Genomic DNA, 20,083 nt, shown 5'->3' with positions numbered 1-20,083 from the left:
AGAAGAAGGAGGGGAAATAATAGCTAACAATTATATAACACAGTGTGCCAGGCACTGTTCTAAGCCCTTTGCAAATACGAATTCATTTTATCCTCACACCCTACTGGGTAGGTATTATTTTCTCCCTTTTAGCAAGAAGGAAACTGAGACACAGAGAGGTTCATTCACTTGTCCAAAGTCACACAGGTAAGAAGGGGCAGAGCTAGGATTTGGACCCAAGCAGTCTGGCTCCAGGCTGTTTTCTTTGCCATCGTTGCTGCCTCTCAGCTTAGGGATGTGAAGCAACTTCGGGGATGGACTCAGGCTTGCAACTCTGAGGCTACTGGGAGAAGCAGACTTTTTGAAGCCTCTCCCAGGGACCAGATATGGTAACACTTGCAGCAGATCCATTGAGACTACTCTGGGGTACAAAGACCCCATTTCTAAGCGTAAATTTGGATCTGTTTAACCACATCTCCATTGAAAGAGCAGAGTGTGGGTTGTGGGTACCATCTAAGTTTTTTTATTCCCTCTCCCATGATGCCTTCCTGCAAACATGTGCACTCTCACAATGCACTATTTATTTGTATTTTTTTATGTTTTGGCTGCACCTGTGGCATGCAGAAGTTCCCGGGCCATGGATTGAACCCATACCACAGCAGCGACCTGAGCCCCAGCAGTGACAACGCCGGATCCTTTAACTGCTAGGCCACCAGGGAACATTTTTAAATGCATGTTTCAAAGAGTACATATTTCTGATTTTTCCGGATAAATATTTTTATACTCCTCTTTAGACTTGGCTTGCCACTGTTGGCAGGAGTCCCCCTCCCCCCCTTGTCTGTGTCTTAGTATTTTCTCAAGCAGATATTTTGTTTAAAATGCTAAGAACTTGTATTGACAACCCAAACAATAAAGGGCTTTATTTGACAGTAAAGTATTCCCCCCCCACCACCAAAATAACTGTCCACTTTATAAGACACTGGAGGGCTTCTTGCAGTATCATTATTGGAAGCTCACATGTCTATCCATGGCGAATCTGTATGCCAGTGTTGTGTAAAGCTTTCCTCCAATTCAGTGCGCCTTGCTCTCTTTCCACAGAATTTGTACAATTAGATGTCTGGCAGAAGCCTCCCCAGAGTCATCTGCTTCCATTCCCCCTTTCATTCCTACTTGGGTATGGAGTACTGGCTATAAAGTGGCCCACCAGGGAACCTGGCACGTAATGGGTGGAGATTTCATTATCAGTTTCTTCCTCTCTGCCTTCTCCCACTTTCCCTCAAAAGCCCCTAACTATTTGCCTTGATTCTGCTGATTGCAACTTGTTCCTCTGAAAATATGGAGATCAGTTTTCCTTGTCACGGAGATCACTTCCCCTTGTCTCGGGGATTCATTGAAAATTTCTCTTTGCATTACGATTAGGGTAACCATATAATTTATTGTCCAAACTGAGACACTTTTGAAAGTGAGGGAGGCAGTCTTAATACTTAAGGCCGCCAGAAAAACAGGCATAAAAGTGGGCTGTTCTACATAAATCAGGACTGATGAGCATCCTATTTGTGATGCTGTGTGTGGTTCAGAAGTGGCCACATGCTGGCGTAGTTTTGCTGTCTGAGGTTTATCTTCATGGGTATCTCGTAATCTCATTGGAGACTTGGTCCTTGTGCGAGGACAGGGTTTACTTCTATGACCTGCTCCGGCCAACCAGAAATTAATGGGCGCAATGGGAGTTATAAACAGTCTGAATTTTAGCCTAGCTCTTGACCATTTTTCAAATACTTGTTCTCCATTTCTCCCATTACCAGAAAGCCAAACCATTCCATCTCCATAGGGTACCACTCAGAGCATAATTGAGGTTTGAATAAACAACACATGTGGCTTTTAAGGTTAAATGAATATTGTTTGACATACAGTACACTAGAGTTGTTTTTCATTTTGGTTTTAAAAATTGGTTAAAATTACATCTTGTTGCTTCTCGGAATTAACTAGAATCCATCTGTCTCCATTAGAATCGCTGTTTTTGTTGTTGTTGTGTTTTTGTTTTTGTTTTGTTTTGTTTGTTTTTAAAAGTCTTGGCTGAAAAAAGAGCTTCCTCTCACTCAAGACAATTTGTCCAGTGAATCTGGGAAAAGAGCGAAGAAACAGGTTTTTTAGGGCTTTGGTACTCATTTCTTTTATATATTTTATCTCTTAGCTATATTTAAGTTATAATGTCTAAGGTATAATATTTAAGACTATAAATGGACAAACCTATTTTCAGTGCTCCAGCCAGACCCTGCCCCGCTTAAGGCTGTACAAAATGTGAACATCTAGGAAGATAACTCAAGTTGAACTATGATTCATACATAGAATCACTAAAATGTTGAAACCTTTAGCAGCTACTTGTAGGACATTCAAGCGTAGAAAATGCCATTTTTAATGACTTCGAAAGCTCATAGGCGACAAAATGAGATGAAATAGTTCAAATTTAGGTACACATAACTGCAAATGCTTAGGTGATTGTGACATTCAGGGTATTTAATAGTCTGCTTGATAAATGATTTGCCTCATTTACTTTGCCATTTTGCCTCGGTGCTTTTTAACAGGGATTGTGCTTCTCAGATTCTGTATTGCTATAAGTAAGATTCTGACTGGACTATTAAGTATTTAAAAGAGACTATTTTATTTCTTTTCTTTTCTTTTTTATAATGATTTTTATTTTTTCCGTTATAGCTGATTTACAGTGTTCTGTCAATTTTCTACTGTCCAGCAAGGTGACTCAGTCACACATACATGTGTACATTCTCTTCTCTCACACTATCCTGCTCCATCGTAAGTGACTAGATATAGTTCCCAGTGCTATACAGCAGGATCCCATTGCTTATCCATTCTGAAGGCAATAGTTTGCATCTCTTCACTCCAATTCCCAGTCCCTCCCACCCCCTCTCCCTCCCCCTTGGCAACCACAAGTCTGTTCTCCATGTCCATGAGTTTCTTTTCTGTGGAAAGGTTCGTTTGTGCCATATATTAGATTCCAAATATAAGTGATATCGTATGGTATTTGACTTTCTCTTTCTGACTCACTTCACTTACTATGAGAGTCTCTAGTTGCATCCATGTGGCTGCAAATGACATTATTTTGTTCTTTTTTATGGCCGAGTAGTGTTCCATTGTGTATCTATACCACATCTTCTGAATCCATTCATCTGTCTTTGGACATTTAGGTTGTTTCCATGTCTTGGCTATTGTGAATAGTGCTGCAGTGAACATGAGGGTGCATGTGTCTTTTTCAAGGAAAGTTTTGTCCAGATATATGCCCAAGAGTGGGATTGCTGGGTCATATGGTAGTTCTATGTATAGTTTTCTAAGGTACTTCCACACTGTTTTCCATAGTGGTTGTTCCAATTTACCTTCCCCCCAACAGTGCAGGAGGGTTCCTTCCCTTTTCTCCACACCCTATCCAGCATTTGTTATTTGTGGACTTACTAATGATGGCCATTCTGATAGGTGTGAGGTGGTACCTCATAGTAGTTTTGATTTGCATGTCTCTAATAATCAGTGATGTTGAGCATTTTTTCATGTGCTTGTTGGCCATCTGTATATCTTCTTTGGAGAAATGTCTGTTCAGGTCTTTTGCCCATTTTTCCATTGGGTTGTTGGCTTTTTTGTTGTTCGGTTGTGTGAGTTGTTTGTGTATTTTAGAGATTAAGCCCTTGTCAGTTGCATCGTTTGAAACTATTTTCTCCCATTCTGTAAGTTGTCTTTTTGGGTTTTTTTATGGTTTCCTTTGCTGTGCGAAAGCTTGTCAGTTTGATAAAAGAGACTCTTTAAAAGCCCTTTTAAGGAGTTCCCATCGTGGTGCAGTAGAAATGAATCCTAGTAGGAACCATGAGGTTTCGGGTTCGATCCCTGACCTTGCTCAGTGGGTTAAGGATCTGGCCTTGCCGTGAGGTGTGGTGTCGGTCGCAGACGTGGCTCATATCTGGCATTGCCGTGGATGTGGCCTAGGCCAGAGGCTGAAGCCTCAATTCAACCCCTAGCATGGGAACTTCCATATGCTGCAGAAGTGGCCGTAAAACGCAAAAATAAATAAATAAATAAATTAATTAATTAAAAAATAAATAAAAGCCTTTTTAAGACTCTAGGATTTAAATGCAATAAATTGAACTTCTTAGAAGGTTGTGCTGAATAAACATGTCAATACCAATCATTAAATCTACATTTAAAAAGGGCATTTGCTGAGGAGAGCTATTCTATCATTTTTCTTTTTTTCTTCTTCTTTTCTTCCAATTTTTTAAAAAATATTTTAAAATTATAGTCTACCTAAAATTATAGTCGATTTACAATATTGTGTCAGTTTCTGTTGTACAGCGTAGTGACTCAGTTATACATACATATATACACATTCTTTTTATCATCCTATCTTCCATCGTGTTCTATCCCAAGAGACTGGGTAGAGTTCTCTGTGCTCTACAGTAGGATCTCATTGCTTATCCATTCTAAATCCAACATTTTCTTTGATAATTCCTTCTCTCTCGGCTGCTTTGATTAGGCTTGAAACCACATACTATAGTATTTATGTTTTGTTTTGCCATTTGCTAGCAAATGTTTTCTGGTTTCAAATCTTCCCTCTGGTCCCCTATATTCATTTGGTTCAGGACATAGCTTAGACCCACCACTGCTGCTTAAAATGGAAAAAGTAAACCCAAATTCATCCCCACTCGGTTACTGTTAAGGGCAGCGCCATTCCCCAGTTCTCCAGATATGCAGCTCTAGCATCATTTTATACTTTTTCCTTTGACTCCTTCCTCCATTATCACATCTTCCTTCAGGGTCTTATCATTTTCTTTCTCCTTTTTTCTTTTTTTTTCTTTTTTTTAGGGCCACTCCTACAGCACATGGAGGTTCCTGGGCAAGGGCTCGAGTGGGAGCTTTAGCCGCCAGCCTACACCACAGCCGCAGCAACATAGGATCCAAGCCGCATCTGCAACCTATATACCACAGCTCACAGCAAGGCCAGATACTTAACTCACTGAGCAAGGCCAAGGATCGAACCCGCGACCTCATGGTTCCTAGCTGGATTCGTTTCCGCCGCGCCATGACGGGAACTCCAGGGTCTTATCATCTTCTTGTTGTTATCTGTGGTAGTCTAGTTCATCCCTTCTCCTCCATTGTTGTAGTGAATCTCACAGCTTCCTGGTTGGCCTCCCAGATCCCAGTTGCTCCCCAACACGCCATTGCCAGGATAAGCTTCCACAAATATCATTTTTACCTTCGGCACCTCTAGATCAAAATTGGTAACATGCTCAAATGTGAATTCTTCAGCCTCTTTTCCAAGTCCATACAGGAATTATTTACCACGATGTTACCTCAGTAACCCATCACCCTCCCTTCCTCTCTCTCCACCAGCCCCATTTCTCTTGTTTCACACTTGAAGTTTCTACTCAAGCCACACCTTATTTGCTGTGTCCAGTGTGTGACTTGCTCCGAAGCTCTGGTGCTTTGCAAAAGTCATGCCCTCCCGTTGAGGTACCTTCTGCCCGTATCACTATGTTTATACCCTGCTGTATCGACCTCTAAAAACACGACCTAACAGTCCTTTGGGGATGCTTTCCACGATTACATATGACTGCTCACTCCACACGTTCATTGTTGCCTAAGCACATACATTCCCTTCGTGTTTCCAGTTGCTGCTCTGAGTGTGTATTTTTTAGGCTCTTTTCTAAATTGAGTTCCTGTCACCTCCAAACAGGTTCTCCATGTCCTGAGGGCAAGAGTCCAGCCCTGATTTCTCTTCTCTGTCTGCCTTAGTATCAGGTTCTCCACCCAAGAAATGTTCAATGTATGTTAACTGACTTTTGGACATTATTTTTTGACACAAACACAGGTGAAAGCATCTTAACTCTTATAGGGTTAGTCAGGGTTTCCAGATAGTCTCTGTGTAGTCGCTCTTTTTTCTAAAGTATAGTTGATTCACAATGTGGAGCCAATTGCTGCCGTACAGCAAAGAGACTCAGATATATATATATATATTTTAAACATATTCTTTCCCATCATGGACTATTCCAGGAGATTGGATATAGTTCCCTGTGCCATACTGTAGGACCTGGTTTTTATCCATTCTAAATGTGATGCATGTAGTCTTCGTCTACCATCCTTATTCAGACATGGAATAACCAGGAAGAGGCAAGTCTGCTATTGGCTAAACACTTAATTCTGTATTTTTTTTTACTGAATTTCGAATGAGTACATATACTGAGCAGCAGATATGTACCCAAGAATATGCTAAGGGCAAATAAGGGAGGTACGGAATATCAGAGGGATTTGAAATTTTAGATGATCAGAGAAGGTCTCCCAGTTCCATCATTTGATACATATTTACTGAGTAACTATTATGTGTCAGGCACTGTTCTAGATCATGGTGATATAGCCACAAATAACACAAATAATAAACGCTGTCTTTATAGAATGGATACACTAATGTGAGTCAGGAAATCTGGGATTTGGGGTGTTTACTCTCATCAACTCATTACGTGAGTGACTGGCTCCTTGGCCTCTCTGAGCCTTGGTTTCTCCACTTGTTAAATGGAACAGTTGGACCAAGTTACGCCTGAAGTCCTATGCATCTCTAACTCCAGAGGATGCTAATTCTTTTAGGCAATCGGAAATATGTAAGGGTAGGAAAACTGAATGGTTTTCACAGTCATACAGGAGCTATGGGCTGTGAGAGGAAGGTAATTTCAGAAGAAGAATAACATGAGCAAAAACATGGAAGCAAGAATGGGAGCCACATGTTCAATGAAGAGTAAGGAGGTTGAAGGGTTTCCACTGTAGATTAGCTGAGATAGTTGGGTAGGAGGTAGGTGTTCAGTGAAGATGATGTGGGGGCTGATTATAGAGAGTCTTAGATGGGAACCCACTGAGGGTTTTGATCAGGAAATGATAGCAATTATACAATCAAAGTGGTGTTTTAGGAAGATTAACTTAGCAACCAGAGTTAAATCTTCAAAATTCACAATTTTTTTTCTATAAGATGATCTTTGAATCATGGACGTTTAAAGCCATGCTTTGTTTTATGTCACTGCCTGATAATATTGATATCAAATTAATTTTGAGGTCTTTTTCAAGCCCTAAATCAGTAACGGTACTTGAACCAGTAACATGTTACTGTTTAGATTTAGGTTTTGAAAGCTTGGAAGGTGAGTTAGAATAGAAAATTCTTAATGTTTATACATCTTTGTATTCTTTGTTGTCCTGTGAAATACATGGTTGAATAGATATTGGGTTTATTCTCAACCAGCTACACACACACACACACACACACACACACACACAGTCACACAGTGTACTCATTTATAGTGGTGCAAATATCTCTAAGACCAACCTCTTCTCATCTTCTTGCTTGGTCATAGATAATACAAGGCAGTATTTTTGGAGAGTATCCTCTTATTTTTTTATCTTTAACCATCTAAAGAAAATCCATATCTGTTGTGTTTGTTTTTCTCAAGGTTGAAAGAAGACTCTCCTCCTAAAATCAGTTACTCTGAAAGACAGCAATGATAGGGATTTAGTGTTCAAACAGTGGGTCATAGAGACCCAGAGAAAGGCATCTCAGGCAAAAATGGAAGCATACATCTTGGATACTGGTTATGTAAATACTCCAACTATAACAAGTTTGACCTTAACTTTCAGATTAAGTCATAACTTTTCAGAGACATAATGGTGAATTTAATAAATCTTGACAGACCAAATCCACAAAACTCTCATTTTTAAGGGTCGTCTAAACCCAAGTTCCACATGACCTGTAAAATACTTAACTATCTTCAGAATAAAATAGGCAAAAACGACAATGATGGCTACATGACAGTGAAAGTGAATATCCCCCCCTTTTTTTTTGTCTTTTGAGGGCTGCACCCATGGCATATGGAGGTTCCTAGGCTAGGGGTGTAATTGGAGCTGTAGCCGCCAGCCTATTCCACAGCCACAGCAATGCCAGATCCAAGCCACATCTTCAGCCTACACCACAGCTCACGGCAATGCCAGATCCTTAACCCACTGAGCACAGCCAGGGATGGAACCTGCAACCTTGTGGTTCCTAGTTGGATTCGTTTCTGCTGCGCCACATGGGAACTCCTATTTTCCCTTTTATTTTCCAGATTCTGTGTAATATGGCTGGATGGTCTATTTTAGAAAGTGGCAACTTTCTTTGGAGTTGTCCTGAAACAAGAGGCACACCCAGGGAGAAATCTTTTAGCATTGCTGCTTAAAGGACAACTACCACAGCCAAAATGTCTAAGGAGCTTTGGGATCATTGAACCCAAAGTGTTATTGGGTCATAAGGGTGATGTTCTCCCCTTCTGTGTATGTATGACTCTTTCTTTATTTCTTTTTAATAAACAGGGGATGGAGAATTGTCGTGGGAACATTCTGACGGTGATATCTTCAGACAACCTGCCAACAGAGAAGCAGTAAGTGTGAATAGCTCAAATAACTCAATACGCCACGGCATCAGGCCAGACTCCCTCTCTCCATGGATACTGTCCCAGCAACTCCATAAAAAGGCCCATTTCTAACACCATTTTTCTTCCCTTTTCCTCAGAACTGTGAATGCCATCATCACCAACCTGTAACCATTTAAGCACATTGTATCATTGGTGACCAGGGCCAGGACCCAAACACAAAGAAATCATAGCCCAGCCCTTAGTAGCCCTTCATCTAGATTAGAAGTTGGTACCCTTTCAGGATGACTTGCCAAATCTTTGTCTTTTATAAGGAAGGCAAGCCATCACTTCTAGCCTCAACAGTGTGAACCTTCTGTGGAATTGGAAGGTGGGTCAGCTCATCCTTTTGGCCCAGGTACTTTGGACGTGTCCACACAAACCCTCCACTTTAGGCTCTCAGTCACACAGCTGGAAAAGAGAACGGGTAGCAGCGAAATTCCCTTCCTCAACCTGCAGCATCTTCTCATTTCCATTCTAGGTGCTAATCTCAGAATAAGCCTTTCGAGTAGGTGTCTCTCTGTATATCGTAATAGCATCTCTTGTTCCTTTTTATTTCGAAGTAATTAACAAAATAGAATCCCTCCAAGAAATATAGGTCTAAGTAGAGTGACACTTCAAACTTCAGGAGATCTGGAAAAGAGATAGATGTTTCAGTTCAAAGGATCTATCATATTTAAAGGACTTTATATGAGTCCATATGGGATTCTGTGAAATCATGTGTGTGAAATGTGTTTTTTAGTTTATTGAAGTATAGTTGATTTACAAGGTTGTGCTAATTTCTGTTGTACAACAAAGTGATTCACATGTAGACACATCCATTCTCTTTCAGATTCTTTTCCCACATAGATTGTCATAGGATATTGGGTAGAGTTCTCTGTGCTATACAGCAGGTTCCCATTGGCCAATCATTCCATATACCCCAGTGTGCATATGCCAATCCCAAGCCACCAGTCCGTCCTTCCCACACATACACTTTCCCCCTTTGGTAACCGTAAGTTTTTCAGAGTCTTTGAGTCTGTTTCTAGTCTGCAAATAAGTTCATTTGTATCCTTTTTTTAGTTTCTACATGTAAGTGTTATCATATGATGTATGTCTTTCGCTGCCTAACTTCACTTAGTATGATCATTTCTGGGTCCATCCATGTTGCTGCAAATGGCATTATTTCATTCTTTTTTATGGCTGAGTAGTATTCCATATATCCATATGGTATATGATAGTATACCATATCGTCTTTATCCATTTCTCTGTCGATGGACTTTTAGGTTGCTACCATGTGTTGGCTGTATATTCCTTGCAGTAGTATTTGCAACTGCATGTGAAACATTTGAAAATTGGAAAGCACTATAGGATTTAAAGAATCTTTCAATTAGGCAAGAGTATAAGAAGTACAAAGTATACCAAGGCATTCATTGCACATAAATGGGCATTCATCACACCCTCGTACAAAAGAAGTGTACAGAGCATTCGATGTAGAATTATTTTCATAAAAGCAAGGCAAATGGAGACAACCTAAATGCTCTTTGTAGTAGTGGGTTAAACACACCCAATCAGCGGGACACCATACAGTTGTTAAAAAGAATGTGGTACATTGAAATGTAGTAAAGTGGAGGGATGGCCAAGACATGCTTTTCCCCGAGGAAAGATTTTTCTCCATTTATCTCTATCTGCTTTATACTAAGTGAGATTCCTTCCAAAACAAGGTGCAGGATACAATTTATACTATCATTTCCTCAAGTAAAAATTGTGTGTGCATGTATGTAAATGCATATGAAAAGACCTCGAAGGTCACATACCAACGTGTTAAGAGTGACACTCTCGGAGGGGTGTGCTATTTGATGTTTTCCAGTGAACATGAATTATTTTTGCAATAAATCAAATTTAAATTATTTTAAAACCTGAGGAATTAGTTCTCAACAAACACTGGATATAAAGCAAGAGTCTACAGAATTATAGGTCGGGTCCGAGAATAGCAAGGATGTGGAGAAGATGTCGATCCAGGACCTAATAGAATGACTGGTACTAACATCACAGTGTGGCTAAGGCCATCACATGTGCCACTTCTGACTTGCATGCCCCCAGGTGGCCAGCACCCTCCCAATGAGATGAAAGGATTGGTTTGTTTTATTCTCTAGTGATATTCTTTTCTAGACATTACTGTTTCTGAATGAGGGGGGAAGGATTTGTGGCTGGAGAGGAGAATAACACTGTGGATATCTCAAAAACAACAAAAACAAAAACAAAAAACAACACTCCCGCAAGAGAGGCTGGGCTTCCCAGGTTGTGGGTTAATATAGATCTCAAGGAAAGATTTTTCTCCATCTAGCTCTCTCTGCTTTGTACTAAGTGAGATTCCTTCCAGATCCTGTGTTCTGTGTTGTGAATTTCTTCTTTTCCTCAGCCCTCTTTTTTTAAATTGTGGTAGGATGTTAAAAGTGGCTGAATTTGTAGCTGTCAATCAGAGGGCATTCGAAGCCAAATTTAGGTCTCGGTTACCTTAAACTGGGGGCCTTAGCCTCCAACACTAAGCACCGTGGCCATCTCAGTGGTCTTGCTGGTAATGCCATGAATTAGCCTTTCTTCTGGACTTTGTCTCATGCTGCCTCCATCTCCACTATTGTCTTTCAGCCTCGCTGTCCTTCCTAAACTGCTGGACTTCATCTGATACTTTCCCTAGCAAAAGAGGTCAGGTATAGAAGGCAGGGCCTTGAAAAAGTTATAGATTTTCAAAGGAGTTCAAGGCCTATCTTTAGAAACAAACATTTGGGCCTGGTAGGCCAAAATGTCCAGATGGTTCCACTTTATTATAAATAAATATTTTCCTTTGTTCTACAAGGGATAGATATTGTGGGATATGATTTAAGTAATAAATAGCATCTGTAGTAATAGAAAAGTATGTACCTGGCACATAGTAGGCACCCAGGAAATACATGTTGAATGAATGGATGTGAAAGGTGGAATGAAATGTATGTGTGTGTTGCGAAGCGGGGTGGGGGGGGGGTTTCCTTAACATTAATGCACAGCACTTAGTCCCAAATCAGAGAGAAATTCTTCAAACTTATTAGAAGGTAAGTGAATCCCTTCTGAATATCCTTTGCCGGCCCAACTTTCCACGTGGGAATAAAAAAGGGCAGTCCTAACAACACATTTCCAACTCAGTAGATGGTCTCTCTAGTACACTGTTCTTATTCCCAGGGAACCATCATAACCTCAGGTCAACAGAAACCCAGTTGATTGATTCATTTTCCCAAGTGGCCTGAAAACCATCAGCTTACCAAGTTTTACCAAGTGCACGAGAATCAGTGGTTCAATGATGACTCCTTTGTAAAAACCTGAAATAGTTTCTATTTGATTTCCAGTTCATAACTTCATATGTACTGTTCCTTGTACCACTGCGGGAAATGTGTGTGTGTGTGTGTGTGTGTGTGTGTGTGTGTGTGAGAGAGAGAGAGAGAGAGAGAGAGAGAGAGAGAAGTAGGCACAGGGTGGAAAGCCAAAACATGAAAGCAAGCATAATTTTGTTTTGGACAATAGCCAAATTCTGATTTTTGTCCCCAATAGATTACTCAGAGATTTACCATTAGAAAAGTGAAAGAATTTGGAATAGAAACAATATGAAACAGATACAAATCCATGTCTCATTCACATTGTCAGAACAATACCCTGGATAGGAAGCTGGCCTAAGTATCTCCCAGACAGGGATAGTCCTGGGTTATTTGCGACTAAGATATGAGGTGCTTATCGCTGAGTGGATTAGAACACATTCTGAAGACATTTTTTCCTGTTTTCTTTGTTATTATTAAAATATAGTTGATTTGCAGTGCTGTGCCAATTTCTGCTGTATCGTAGGGTGACCCAGTCATTCATATATACACACACATGTATATATGAGTTTCGGGAGAAATATATATATATATGTACAGACAAGTTTGAAATTAAACTTTTGGAATTCTCCTTGTGGCTCAGTGGGTTAAGAACCCGACATAATATCTGTGAGGATGAGGATTCGACCCCTGGCCTTGCTCAGTGGGTTAAGGATCTGGCGTTGCCACAAGCTGCGGTGTAGGTTGCAGATGCAGCTGGGATCCCGTGTTGCCGTGGCTGCGGTGTAGGCCGGCAGCTGCAGCTCAGTTTCAACCCTGAGCCCACGAACTTTCATGTGCCACAAGTGCAGCTGTAAAAATAAATACATAAAGAAATAAAATTAAACTTTTTATTCTGAGATAAATGTAGATTCACTTGCAGTTGTAAGAGCGAAGACATGTTCCCTTTACCCAGTTACCCCCAAAGGCAACATTTTGCAGAATTGTAGCCCAGGATCAGAACCATGAAAGCACTTCTAAGACCATTTCTAATCTCTATAAAACCCTCATATCTTCAACTTTAGAACAAGAAGCAGTTCCTGGGTGACGCCTGCAATGGTGGGGCTTTTTCCAACACCAGAAAAGAACTGTGTAACCGCGATGTCAAAAGCCTGAGATATTTGTCAGTCCTTTAAGTCAGTAAACCAAATAATACCAAAATATTGAGCAGACTAAAACAAAGCCCAGCTATATGATTGTTTCTCCCTAACTGGTTTTGACCTGCTCTCTCAAGCAGCCCATTCACAGCTGGTTTTAAAGATAAGCTCCAATTTCACTTACAACTCCAAGGCGTTAATGCCTTTTCCTCCTTCGCTGTAAGTTTCAAGGTCTGAACAGCCCCTGGTAAACCTCTTTCATTGGTTCAGGGAGGTGATTCTAAAAGAGCCATTACTCCTAAATCAAAATCACACATCACCACCCCCAGCCCCAGGGCCGAAACAGAAGATCCTTTATGTCAGTGATTTTCAACCTTGGCTTCAAATTAGGGTCCCCCGAGGAGGAGATAAAAATCCTGATAGCCGGGCCTCACCCCACACCAATTTCATCAGAATCCCTGGGGGTGGGGTCAGTGTGTTTATGGCTGCCCAGGCGATTCTGTGTGTAGCAGAGGTGGAGAAGTTGTGCGTGTGCTTGTGAGCACCGCAGCAGGCTTCTGTATCCAGAGAATTTTTTTTTTTTTTTAGAGCAGCTCTCCAGCAAAATATACATGGACCCCTGAGCTTGACCAGATGTGATCTTTCCCACGTCCTCCTCCCCTTCCTCCTCCTGTTCGTCTTCCTCTCTCCTTCTCTGCTCTCCCACCCTCCTGCCATCTCCCAAAACTCACCTGTCACCCTGGATCAAACCCCTCTCCTTCCTGGCCTCAGTTTCTCGGTCTGTAAAACAAAAGATTTAACTCAGGTGAAGCTTGGGGAGGGCTGGTTTGACCTCTGATCAAAACCCCTGAGTTCTTTGTCTTGAATCATTTTTCTTTTTTTCTTTCTTTTTTTGTTTTGTCTTTTTGTCTTTTCCAGGGCCGCACCTGCAGCATATGGAGGTTCCCAGGCTAGGGATCTAATCAGAGCTGCTGCCGCCGGCCTACGCCACAGCCCCAGCAGCGTGGGATCCAAGCCGCATCTGCGACCTACACCACAGCTCACGGCAACACCGGATCTTTAACCCAATGAGCGAGGCCAGGGATCGAACCTGCAACGTCCTGGTTCCTAGCCAGATTTGTTAACCACTGAGCCACGACGGGAACTCCTTGAATCATTTTTCTACCCTTATCAAATGTCCAGGATCTGAGTCCTTGGTACCAAAGAACAGTTTTTCATTTTGTGGTCACTCTCGTGAATCAGAGAACTCCTTGTACGTTGCAGCTTATCCTGGGTCAGCAACCTTTCCTCTCAAATTCTAGCCCCGCCGAACCCCCTCCTTTTAGCATCAGTAGGACACCCACCAGCCCAGCTATCCTCTCTGTGTTCCTTTGGCAAAACTCTGCCAAACTCCAGAAAGGATAGAACAGTCTGTAATGGCCTTTGTGGAATGTGAGTGATTATGGCCGAAAAAGACATATGAGCCATTGTGGGAATGAAAAATATTTGCACTGAGAATCCTGTCTGTGTGCATGATAATAAATGGATGCAAATTCTTATTCGTGTGAGTTTTTAGAGCAAGGCACCCGCATGGGATCTTCTTGGATAGAATGTTCTCTTTCTCTCAGGCCAGCTCCCATTCACTCTCCCTTTCTCCCACCCAGGCCTCCCCCTCCCAACCAGGAGAGTAACAATAATCCCCAGAGCTAAATTTGCAACATATGTGTCTATGGAACATAACTGTAATAGATGTTTTATGGCATGATGGGGTCAGGGGACCACATAACTACCTTCTCAATGTTCCCTGCCATTTCTATCACCGAATATAAAGATCTTCCTTTTTAATTGCCTGTAAAAGGATTTTTCATGGGTCCCCCATTTTATCCCTAACAGTTACCCCTAAAACACAACGTTATTTGGCTTTGAGCGGTCCTCCTCTACCCCACTCTATTTGAGCTCTTGAGCAAAGGGTGGGTAGCAGAATAGTGGACTCATCGTGTGCCATGAACCATTGCAGAGAGAGCAGTGATGGGCTGTTTGTACTACAAGACTCTCAGCTCTCATGAGGGACCACAGCTTTTTCAGCAAGACTTGGATGAGCACCTTCTAGGCGCTAGGCCCTCTTGGAGGCACTGGAGCTCCAGCAGTGATCCTTTCAACCCTGAGCCCAAGAACAACAACAAAGCCCTTGCCTCTGTGGAGCTGACAATCCTAGTAGCACCCGGCACGGCCCATCCTTCTGCTTATTTAATGTCGGGGGTGGCTGTGCCATGCTCTGTGACCTTGCTCCATGGTCGTTTCAAGCCCTCCATGATCTGGCTCCAGCCCACTTTTGGAATGTTATCCTTCAGCTCTTCCCTTTTATGGACTGCATTGGGAGTCTCAGTACCTCTTTTGTTGTTGTTGTTTTTGTCTTTTTGTTTTTTCTAGGGCCGTACCCGCAGCATAGGCAGGTTCCCAGGCTAGGGGTCCAATCGGCGCTACAGCTGCCAGCCTACACCGCAGCCACAGCAATGCGGGATCTGAGCCACGTCTGCAACTTATACCACAGTTCGTGGCAACGCCGGATCCTTAACCCCCTGAGCGAGGCCAGGGATCGAACCGGCAACCTCCTGGCTCCTAGTCGGATTCGTTAACCACTGAGCCACGATGGCAGCTCTTAGAATCTCAGTACCTCTTATCTAGACCAGACTTGCAGCCTCTTCCTTCTATCCACGTCCCCCTGCACATTATCCGGGCTCAATGCTTTGAAACACAGTTCTGATTTTTTTCCCCTTGAAAAAAAAATCCCTCAAAGGCTTCTGCACCCTCACCTCTATTGCCTACCAAATAAAGTCCTCACCCCTAGCCTGTCGTTTCAAGCCCTCCGTGATCTGGCTCCAGCCCACTTTTGGAATGTTATCCTTCAGCTCTTCCCTTTTATGGACTCTATGTTCTCTGCTACACCTTCTCAACTTGGAAATCTCTGCTTGGAATATTCCTCACCAACTCTGCCTGTAAAAAGTCTACTCACCCTTCGTGGCCCAGGTCACAAACCCTTCCCAGCCGGAAGCTGTCTGTCTCATCCTGATTTGCGCAGCATTTTCTGTTTCTCCTGTGGTCTCTATCACCGTCTGCCTTGTGTTGCAGGTGATTCCTTTAATTCTTAAGCCTGAAGGTGAGATTCGGGGGAGTAGGAAAGACACTTTACCCTTTGGGGCTATTTTCTCCCTCAGGAGCTTGATCTGGGAATCCAGCCTTCTTCAAGAAGAGAGAAGAATCTCAACGTGTGGCCAGCACTGCTCTCCCTTTCCATTCCAATGGTCCCTCTTGGTGTGGGCAGACGAGCAGTTCGAGATCAGAGCTCATCACCGAAAATCACCCAACAGCTTTCTCATTGGTGGATTGCAGGCAGGGCTGAATTTGTCCTTTGTCCCTTTACAGAGACATTCTTACCACCGTTCTCACTATGATCCTCCACCAAGCCGACCGGCCGGAAGTCTGCCCCGCTTTCCCGGAGCCAGAAGTCACCGGGGAGCACTCATGGATTCACAGCAAGCGTCGGGCACCATCGTTCAGATCGTCATCAATAACAAGCACAAGCATGGACAAGGTAAGGGGCTGCTTCTTTGGCACCACACCCACCTCGTGGCTGCAGCAGCCCTGATTTCTGGAGGGCTGAGCTGGCCATGGACCCTTTGTCCCGTGCATAGCATACGTTCACAGGTGGATCACTCACCATCTGGATCTAGCAAGCCAATGTGGACAAGTGACTCCAGGGCACTCTTAGAACTTCCCTAAATACAGCCCGGAGAGCCTCGTTTCTATTTCACACCTATCTGTCCTTACTTTGGACAAATGGCAAGAAAGTAGCGAACGTTTTCTCAGTTACCCCTGGGGGTTGAAGATCGTTTGGGAACGTTGGCTGGGGCTTCAACAGAATGAAAGGTGGTTTGTTCTCCAGGAGCACACCCAATAGTTAAAGGTACTCAGTGCTCAACGCTTCTAAAGCTCTTATCCAAACCTTAGGAATAGCAATTCTCTGCCTTCATTGCACCCCAGATGCTCCCGGGGCTCTTGCTAAAGGTCCTGATTCCGGGCCCCACGCTCAGAGATGCTCATTCATAGCGGGAGATTATCCTTTGATATGAGCCATCCAGTAAGAAATCCAGAAACCTTCTGGCTGGGCACCATGCAGCCCACTCAGCTGACCAGCTGGCTGCAGCAGGCACCCGCACACATCCACCGGCCGTTCCTTCCTGCATAGAGTTCTCCGGCCTCCAGTAGCAGGGGTGGGGCAGGAGAAACTCAATCAGACAATTGACTGCTTCTTACTTTTTTAGGCATCGTGTCAACCAGCTCTTCAGAGCAAAAGCTCAGCTGGTACCTTTTTATGAAACCACAAACATGTTTTGTTTCCTTTAAAGGAAAAACAAATCAAAGGCAGTTCTCTGAATGGGTTAAAAGTAATAAATTATTAAACCAAATGATTGAATAACAGGGGTGAAAAACAATCCGTTACAAAGAACTCCTACTATAAATCTCAGCAACGCTAGTCAGGCCAAAGCTAGTTGATCACATCTGTTATGAGTTAGATGTAAATTTCAGATTACAGATAAAAAAAATTAAATTGCTTTTGAAACTAACAGGCTTAAAAGAGGAACATTCAAAATAAAACTCTTAATAAAAAATGGTAACGTTCTAGAGGAATTGGAAATATTTACTATCGATCTGGGTTTGATTTGGAATTTATTATTTTTAAATTCCAAGGCGTTTTGATATGAATTTATGAAATGAGGAGGAAGAGTTGGGTAAAGATGCAGTTTGATTGTCAATCCTAAATTGCCTCCAATAGATTCCATTTGCTCTGAAAGGATTTCAAAGCCTTACAAAATGTGTGGGGAAATGGACTTCGAAAATCCTAAATCCCATGGAGTTCCCATTGTGGCTCAGCAGAGACAAATCTGACTAGGAACCATGAGGTCGTGAGTTCGATCCCTGGCCTCGCTCAGCGGGTTAAGGATCCGACATTGCCGTGAGCTGTGATGTGAGTCGCAGACGCAGCTCGGATCCCGTGTTGCTGTGGCTGTGGTGTAGGCCGGCAGCTACAGCTCCGATTCAACCTCTAGCCTGGGAACCTCCATATGTCACGGGTGCGACCCTAAAAAACCAAAAAAAAAAAAAAATCCCAAATCCCCTAATTTGCACAGGCCTCTGCATTTTCAGGGCAGAGGTGTATCCCTTGATTTCTCCACGTCAAAAGCCCCAGCTTTATGTTTATGCATTGGCCCCACTGATTTGGATACAGCCACTCTCTCCTGACCTTACTACTGTCCCCACCTCCAACTCCCACCGCCCCAGCTGGGTGACTCAAAATCATCTTGAGGCTTCGTTGATGGAGAGAAGGTTGTGTTTCTCCCTAGAGAATTGCTCTCACCCTATTGCACTTCAGAGAGGAGACTCTCACCCATTCCAGATTATTCCCTTGGTCCACATGTTTAGGGGAGAGGGAACTTGGCTATATAACACTGGGGGTCCTGGCAGCCCCACTCCTTAGCCCTCCTGTGCCTGATGGGTTCCTCTGGGATACATCTACTTTGTCCCTTGCTAGAGTCCAAGAGGAGAAGCAGGGGGACCCCGCCATTTTTAACTTGAGTCCAGCCTAAATGTTCTGGAAGCAGACTCTGCACCCACCTGATCGCATTCTCTAGAAAGGAGTGCCACTGTCTGGGGAGGAGAGAGAAGAGAGAGAGGGCAGGAAGAGAACAACACATCTGGTCTGTCTTGTTTTGGGATTCCAGCCACAGTTTCGATGTCAGGTCCCTATTCGATCTCCTGTAAGACTGGGAGCTTCTCTGCTTTAGGTTCTTGGAAATCTGGACAGGGATTGACCTGTTAGAGTGCTTAGCACTCTAGCAGTTCTTGCAAGGAACAGGAAAAGGGAGCCAACATCGTCCATATTTCCTAATGTGACCCAGTGGACTTGATGAGAAAGAAATAGCCCAATGATTCATCCTTCTGAGGCCATTGTCTCGCAGCCAAATCAGTCAGTTCTTAGAAACGCCCCAAGTGGGGCTCTTTCTCCCACCCTCGCCCCGCCTTAAGTGATACAACCCACCCGAGAGATGTCGCTGATCGGGAGGCCGACAGGTCTCCCCGGGTATGATGAGGTGATGGGAATAATGAGAAACACACCCAGTGCCCGTCATGGCTTGGAATCTCCAGAATGTCTCAGCACTTTCACAAAGGAGAGACCTCCTTCTCAGACCTCCCCGTTTGCAGCAGGTCTTATGCTGGAGCCTAGCTCCTGGGTCTGACCATAGGAGCCTGATATGTTTTGGTTGGTTTGCAGCGAAGGATGTTCCCGTGGCTGCATCTCTCCATAGACCCCTCAGCCCGCAGCCCAGACACTTGCTCTTGCAAGGCCCCTCAGAAACCCTGGAGCCAGTGACCTCTCCTCACTAAACAGGTGTGAGACCACCAAAGGGTATCTGTGGGGCAGGCAGTGATTCGCTGTAGCCAAATCCCTACCGCCACTATGAGGACACGGGACCTTACCTACAGATTAGAGGCATGAAAGGTGACTTTTCACCACTTGCCTGGGAGGTGTGGGTCCTTCCCCTCTCAATCTTGTCTTAGCATCTACCTTCCCACGCCAGAGGGTGGACCGGCACCATGAAGCTCCCTATCCATCTGTGTTAGTAGATCTGATTCTCGTGGCATTTGACGTTCTGAGTGGATTTGCTTTAGGATCTGGAAAAACTGGCCCTTTGAGAAGAGCAGTAGTGTTTGCCTCTAGGCTCCCTGGCAGCAGACCTTTCGGTGAGATTTTCATCCACTTGGGCCACCCCAATCCACTATGGAACTGCAGGTATGAACACTACCTTCTAACAGAGGTTCTTTTTTATTTATTTATTTATTTTTCTTACGGCTGCACGTGTGGCATATGGAAGTTCCCAGGCTAGGAGTCGAATCGAACAGCTGCTGGCGTACACCACAGCCACGGCAATACTGAATCTGAGCCATATCTGTGACCTATGCTGCAGCTCGTGGCAACGCCAGATCCTTAACCCATTGGGTAAGGCCAGGGATCAAACCCGCCTCCTCACAGAGGCAATGTCAGGTCCTTAACCTGCTGAGCCACAACAGGAACTCCATAAGAGAGGTTCTTTATCAGATACCCAGGACAGATAGAACTCTGCTTTCATGCATC

The 20,083-nt window shown here is 43.4% G+C and overlaps 1 protein-coding gene across 7 annotated transcripts in view; it reads left to right on the top strand.

The window, feature by feature from the left end:
- CHRDL1 (chordin like 1) overlaps window positions 1-20,083 on the top strand; it is a 122,743-nt gene that overhangs the window by 87,659 nt on the left and 15,001 nt on the right. For all 7 annotated transcript variants that reach the window (XM_047764921.1, XM_047764918.1, XM_047764913.1 and 4 more), the window contains exons 7-8: window positions 8,356-8,423; window positions 16,315-16,483. In XM_047764921.1, the coding sequence (XP_047620877.1) occupies window positions 8,356-8,423; window positions 16,315-16,483 (237 nt within the window). The remainder of the gene's footprint in view (window positions 1-8,355; window positions 8,424-16,314; window positions 16,484-20,083) is intronic.

Source organism: Phacochoerus africanus, chromosome X (genome assembly GCF_016906955.1).
Source record: "Phacochoerus africanus isolate WHEZ1 chromosome X, ROS_Pafr_v1, whole genome shotgun sequence".
Lineage (NCBI taxonomy): Eukaryota > Metazoa > Chordata > Mammalia > Artiodactyla > Suidae > Phacochoerus > Phacochoerus africanus.
This window is presented reverse-complemented; position numbering and strand designations above follow the sequence as displayed.